Raw genomic sequence first — 6,270 nt, 5'->3', positions numbered from 1 at the left:
AAACAACTCCCAGAGTTTTACAAGATACTTTTTGTGTGATGCATCTTATTTTCCTTTTTAATGACAACCATATGCAGGTCTGCAACTCATGAGGATAAGCTTCAGTTTTAAAGTGTCGTTTAAAGGTTCAAACTTCCCTCACAAAAAATGGAAACTTATATAACAGTGTATTTTTTGGTTTTTAATGAGGACTCGTTACCTTTATAGACCGTGGAAATGGGGATGTTTCACAGACAAACCTTTATTAAAGTGCTGTTTGAGGATTCAAGACCTGGTTTTAGGCTGATATTTACAGTTATTATCAGTGGTACAGTCATAGAAGAGGAAACATATCAAACATCAGGATTTTTTGTGCTCTTCATTAGAAACCTTTAAAGGTGCGGGAGACTTTCGTGACCAGTTTTTCATCAGATCTGTCAAACCTCAGTCATATCCTCAGTATCATGAATCTGTGAGTCTTTCTGTCATTACTCACTTGAATCTCTTTCATTACGGTGAACAATTTCTTAGTGCCGTCTACCATAAACAAACTGTGTGTTTACAAACTGACCCAGGACATCACTCGGGCATCTTCGGAATTTTGTCGTGACGTGCATTGTGGGAAACGGAGGCTCGCACTGCAGCTGTCAGTTGTACCATATAATACCATATAATATTATATGGATGAAACAAACACGTGGAAACGGCTGGAGGAATATGCATAGAAGGAAGGGAGTTCCTGCCGTTTCCGATCGTGTCTGTTCCAGCTGCCACTGTCAGGTGGCTGCGTGAGCCTTCGCTTCCCACAATGCACGTCGCGACAAAATTCCGAAGATGCCCAAGTGACCTCCCGGCTCGTTTGTAAACACATAGACTGTTTATGGTGGACGGCACTAAGAAACTGTTCGCCATAATGAAAGAGACTCAGGTGAGTAATGACAGACAGATTTCCAGGTTCATGATACTGAGGACATGACTGAGGTTTGACAGATCTGATGGAAAACTGGTCACAAAAGTCTCCAGCACCTTTAAAGTTAATCCTGAAGTTTGAGCCTTTTCTGTACAAATACTGCATATAATGGACTCAACTAGGACCAACAAGTAATGAAAGGTTGTTAAGAATCTGTATTTTAAGAAATAACTCCTTACTGTTTTAATACAATAGAAAACTCATTTAAACTCAATGTATTGAAAAACAAAACTTTATATAAAACATTAAAAATAATACACAAAAAGTAAATACTCTTCATTTGATCTATAAACCCAGTAAGATGCACAGACCACTTATGGCTTCTATAAGATCCCAGTTCCAGATCCAGGACTACCGCTTGGATGGGTCTGGGTACAGCAGCACGGCGCTGAATGATGACAGGATCTCTGAGGACGGCGCGATGGCGAGCTTCCCCGAGGTCAGCACGAGTCCGGCTCTGTCTCCTCGTTTCAGGGGGAGGACGAGGCTCAGAGACGTGGAAGTGCTGCAGTTACACTGGGCGTGTGGCGAAGGCGTTACCTCTGCAGCTGAGAAACCTGAGGAGTCCAGCCTCTGGACGCTGTGATTGGACACAGACAGGACCGCCTCCACCCTCTCACCCCTCTGGGCAGTCAGGACGGCGCTCAGCAGGTATCGGCCGTCTGTGGGAGCAGTGAAGACACCTGGGAAATACATGTGGACACAGGAGCAATCTGATGAATGTGTAGAGATTAAAAAAAAACATCCTGTCAGTATTTAGTCACAGTTACTGCATGAGGGAAAAAGCTTAGTCGGCCTTGACTGACCCCTTCACTGTTCAATTAGCGATTAAAACTGTACATGATCACAATATTCTTCAGACAAATCACTGGCTATTATTTCACTTTCTTCACACATCCATTTGCATGGCTGAAGAACAAAACCTCCAATCTGAAAAATAGAATGTTTTTTTTTTTTTTTTAGAAAATTTAACCCTTTAGCCCCTGACGTGTCTGTGGAGAACACTCTGGATGTATGATTATCTATCTATCGATCTATCGATCGATCGATCTAAAATATTTATATACATAACTAGAAAAACAGACCTCCGTAAAGGCAGATCAGTCCCCCCCCGATCACCACCAAAATTTTATCATTTGTTCCTTGTGCCAGTGTCAGCATGTCCTGAAATTTTCATCCAAGTCCGTCCATAACTTTTTGAGTTATCTTGCACACAGACAGACATACAGACAGACAAACCAATGCCAGCAAAAACAGAACCTCTTTGGCGGAGGTAAATAAATAAAAATTATTAGTGCTGTCAAACAATTAAAATTTTTAATCAGATTAATCACAGAATTGCTGTGGATTAATTTCGATTAATCACGATTAAATATTAATTTTTAATCTATATTAATCGTGTTTCATTGTGCATGAGCAAACAGACTCAAGAAATAAGGGAACATATTTGCACTTAACGTGTTTGTTGCAAGCTGGCCGACACATTAGCTGAAGTGTTAGCAGAATCCCAGACTAACGTATGTTTGGTGTTAATGTGGTATTTTAAGGTGGAAGTGCTTTAGTGAAAAGAAAACCCCTTCCTGCAGAGTGTGTGTAATACTTTATGTCGGTTGACTGTTCCGTCTTGTTTTTTGGTCCTATTTTGTCATATTTCCATCCAGAGGCCAACGTGCTGTTTAGTGTCTTCCATCTTTATGTGCTGGTTCTGCTGCCTGTCACTACCGGATCAACTGACCATTTGTTCATGCACAACAGTAACTCTACTTGGACAAACTGACCCAAATGTATTATCAGAGACATTCAGAGTCATTCTGCATGACAGATGGGTTAATGGTGTTTAAATTTTTAATAAGATTAATCATGATAATGGATTAATCTGCATTAATTTTGACAGCCCTAAAAATTACACCTAAACTAAATAATACACAGAAAAGAGTTTTTTCACTGTTAACAGGGTTAAATAAACCTGATCTTCTGACTCGTGTTTGTTTTTAAACATTAATAATGTTTCTTTAACCCTTTCATGCATGAATTATGAGAACATTAATGAAATTTTTTGTTTTTTTTTCTGAGTGTGTTTATTCCTCTTTAGGCATTAAAAAAAGTATGAAACACTTTTTCATGGAGTTACAAAAATATCCACTCAGTTGGACACAACACGTTTAATTTTAGAAGCAAAGAAACGTATTTATTGAAATACTGCGTGAAAACTATGAAATAAAAACATGGTTAATGCCTCTAATCTGATGTTTTCTCACATTTTAACTTTTAAAACTCAAACATGTTACTGTAGATCAGGTTTATCTAGAACAGCAAATTTACAGTAATGGTATGAATTACAGTGTATGGGATGATGCATAAGTGTCCACTGTGTTAGCCGATATGGAAATAAAACAACAAAAACCATAAATATGCAAGAGACCAGCTTAGAACAGCTGTCCACTGTGGTGACCATTATGCATGAAAGGGTTAATATGTATGTATATGTATTTAATGTACAGTATATCATCTTATCTTTTTAGTTCATCGTTTTGTAACTGGAAACATTTCAGCTTCATTTTTTAAAAATAATAAACTTAACATGTCAATAATATTTAATCTTTTTCTTAAACTATCATTTTCACTTGAAGCTGCTTCTACTTTCAGTTATTTCAGCTCCTTGTCCATTTTATTTCTTCATTTGACCAATATTTTGTAATATAATTAGTTGCAATTCACCACCAGTTCCTACATTAAACTTTCAACATTCACACATAATCTATTCATAGATGGAATATTTTGTCTTTAACTGAAATCCAACAGTGTTCCAGTACAAGCTGATGGTCATATGACACTTCCAGTACAGACAGGAGGTTTATGAGATGCTGGTATATGTTTGATCATTATATATACAGTTTGTCGAGTACCTGTTCGTGGGTCGTAGTGTCCTCCATCATTGACCAGAACTTTGTTGAATCGAATGATACCGATGTGTCCTTGGAAAGGCTGGAGGGTCAGACCAGCTGAGAACGACACCTCACCTAAATACAGGAAAAGAAAACATCACATCCTGACGTACTGCAGCGTCAGAGCCGGTCACATGTTTATGGATAATCACTGACCTTTCTGTGATGATGGGTTCTGGGGCATGTCCGATTCTGTTGAACAAAGGAAACTTATGTCATTAAGTCTAAAAATACTGATCAGGTGATGTGGTTCCAAAAGGTTCAAGAGCATTTACCTGAAATTAGTGTCACAATGGGCTTTGGAGGTTCACTGGATAAATTTGGGGACGCTATAAAGTAAAACCAAAAGGATCAGTATGGAAGTAAATCTGTGTCATCAGATTTTGAATTATAAAAGCCATTGAATTTCTAGCACTGATTTTTTTTTGCACTGAAATTAAGTATCTGAATTTTTTGCATGTGAATTTTTGCACCTGAATTTTTTGCACCTGGATTTTTGCATCTGAAAAAGAAAAAAAAAGTTCAGATACTTAATTTCAGTGCAAAAAAATAAGTTCAGATACTTAATTTCAGTGAAACAAAAAAGTTCAGATACTTAATTTCAGTGAAAAAAAAGTTCAGATACTTAATTTCAGTGCAAAAAAAAGTTCAGATGCTTAATTTCAGTGCAAAAAAAAAAAATCAGATACTTAATTTCAGTGAAAAAAAAGTTCAGATACTTAATTTCAGTGCAAAAAAAAAAAAGTTCAGCTGCTTAATTTCAGTGCAAAAAAAAAAAATCAGATACTTAATTTCAGTGAAAAAAAAGTTCAGATACTTAATTTCAGTGCAAAAAAAAAAAAGTTCAGCTGCTTAATTTCAGTGCAAAAAAAAGTTCAGATACGTAATTTCAGTGAAACAAAAAAGTTGAGATACTTAATTTCAGTGCAAAAAATAAAGTTCAGATATTTAATTTCAGTGCAAAAAAAAGTTCAGATACTTAATTTCAGTGCAAAAGAAAAAAAATCAGATACTTAATTTCAGTGAAAAAAAAGTTCAGATACTTAATTTCAGTGCAAAAAAAAAAAAGTTCAGCTGCTTAATTTCAGTGCAAAAAAAAGTTCAGATACTTAATTTCAGTGCAAAAAAAAAATAAAAAATTCAGATACTTAATCTCCATGCAAAAAAAGTTCAGATACTTAATTTCAGTGCAAAAGAAAAAAGTTCAGATACTTAATTTCAGTGCAAAAAAAAAAATCAGATAATTAATTTCAGTGCAAAAAGAAAAAAAAAAGTTCAGATACTTAATTTCAGTGCAAAAAAAAATTCAGATACTTAATTTCAGTGAAAAAAAAATCAGTGCCACAAATTCAGTGTCTTTTCTGATTCAAAATCTGACGACAAAGTTTTACTTCCATAGTTCAGGAGGTGTCAGATGTTGCTAGGATACAGAGCAGACTGTTCGTGGGCGTGTCGGACCTGGAGCTCCAGCGACGCCCTGAACAGGCGTCATGCTGCCGTCGGAGCCCCTGGGCAGCTTGGACGAGCTCATCTTCCCGGGTGGCCCTGCCTCACCGGTCTCCATGACGGGCGGCTGTGGGAGGGAGGCCTCCACGGGGCCCAGAGCTACTGCAGGGGGGCTCTTACCTGAACCCTGAGGAGACGCTGTGTTCCCTGTGTCGACCTGCATACCTGAAACAGACAGGATGGGATGAGCGATGAGGCAGAGGTTGAGGTCAGGGGTGGGGGGGGGCTGGAGCAGGACCAGATGTCTGGGGTCAGACCTGGTAAGAAACCACCTGGTCTCACGATAGATTTAACTCTTATCAATCATCGAGTCAAAAAACCAGACCAGGAGAAGAAACGAGGCCATAAATTCCATTTACTACCCTTACATAAAAGATCATTAGGGGATTTTCTCTTTTCAGCTTGAATTCTGTGACCTACCTGTTCCTGGTGGACATGTACCTGGACTGGACCACACCAGGTCTAAGGTCAGGTCCATGACCATCACATCATCTCCTTTTGGACTAAAATTATTTTTTTTTGCCTAAATCATCAAATACTCAATATTGTGTTTCTTGAAATATCTGAAAAAAAAAAGACTTAGGTAATTATTATTACCTCCGCCAAGGAGGTTATGTTTTTGCCAGGGTTTGTTTGTTTGTCTGTCTGTTTGTTTGTCTGTCTGTTTGTTTGTTTGTTTGTTTGTTTGTTTGTCTGTTTGTCTGTCTGTCCGTTAGTGTGCAACATAACTCAAAAAGTTATGGACAGATTTGGATGAAATTTTCAGGGTTTGTTGGAAGTGGGATAAGGAAGAAATGATTAAATTTTGGTGGTGATCGGGGGGGGGGGCACTGATCAGCCTTGGCGGAGGTCTGCGCTCTCCGAGTGCTT

General features: G+C 37.9%; 1 protein-coding gene across 1 annotated transcript in view; it reads right to left on the bottom strand.

Moving 5' to 3' along the window:
* Positions 1 to 1,269: 1,269 nt before the first annotated feature.
* Positions 1,270 to 6,270, bottom strand: part of LOC115411366 (EMILIN-2-like) — a 28,433-nt gene continuing 23,432 nt past the window's right edge. Inside the window, exons 5-9 of the mRNA XM_030123472.1 lie at positions 5,353 to 5,565; positions 4,170 to 4,223; positions 4,051 to 4,086; positions 3,856 to 3,969; positions 1,270 to 1,632 (exon numbers count right to left, since the gene is read on the bottom strand). Coding sequence (XP_029979332.1) covers positions 1,301 to 1,632; positions 3,856 to 3,969; positions 4,051 to 4,086; positions 4,170 to 4,223; positions 5,353 to 5,565 — 749 coding nt within the window. The 3' untranslated portion in view covers positions 1,270 to 1,300. The remainder of the gene's footprint in view (positions 1,633 to 3,855; positions 3,970 to 4,050; positions 4,087 to 4,169; positions 4,224 to 5,352; positions 5,566 to 6,270) is intronic.

The sequence above is a fragment of the Sphaeramia orbicularis genome, chromosome 20, assembly GCF_902148855.1.
Source record: "Sphaeramia orbicularis chromosome 20, fSphaOr1.1, whole genome shotgun sequence".
Classification (NCBI taxonomy): Eukaryota; Metazoa; Chordata; class Actinopteri; order Kurtiformes; family Apogonidae; genus Sphaeramia; species Sphaeramia orbicularis.
Note: the sequence above shows the minus strand (reverse complement) of the source record. Positions and strands in the feature narration are given on the sequence as shown.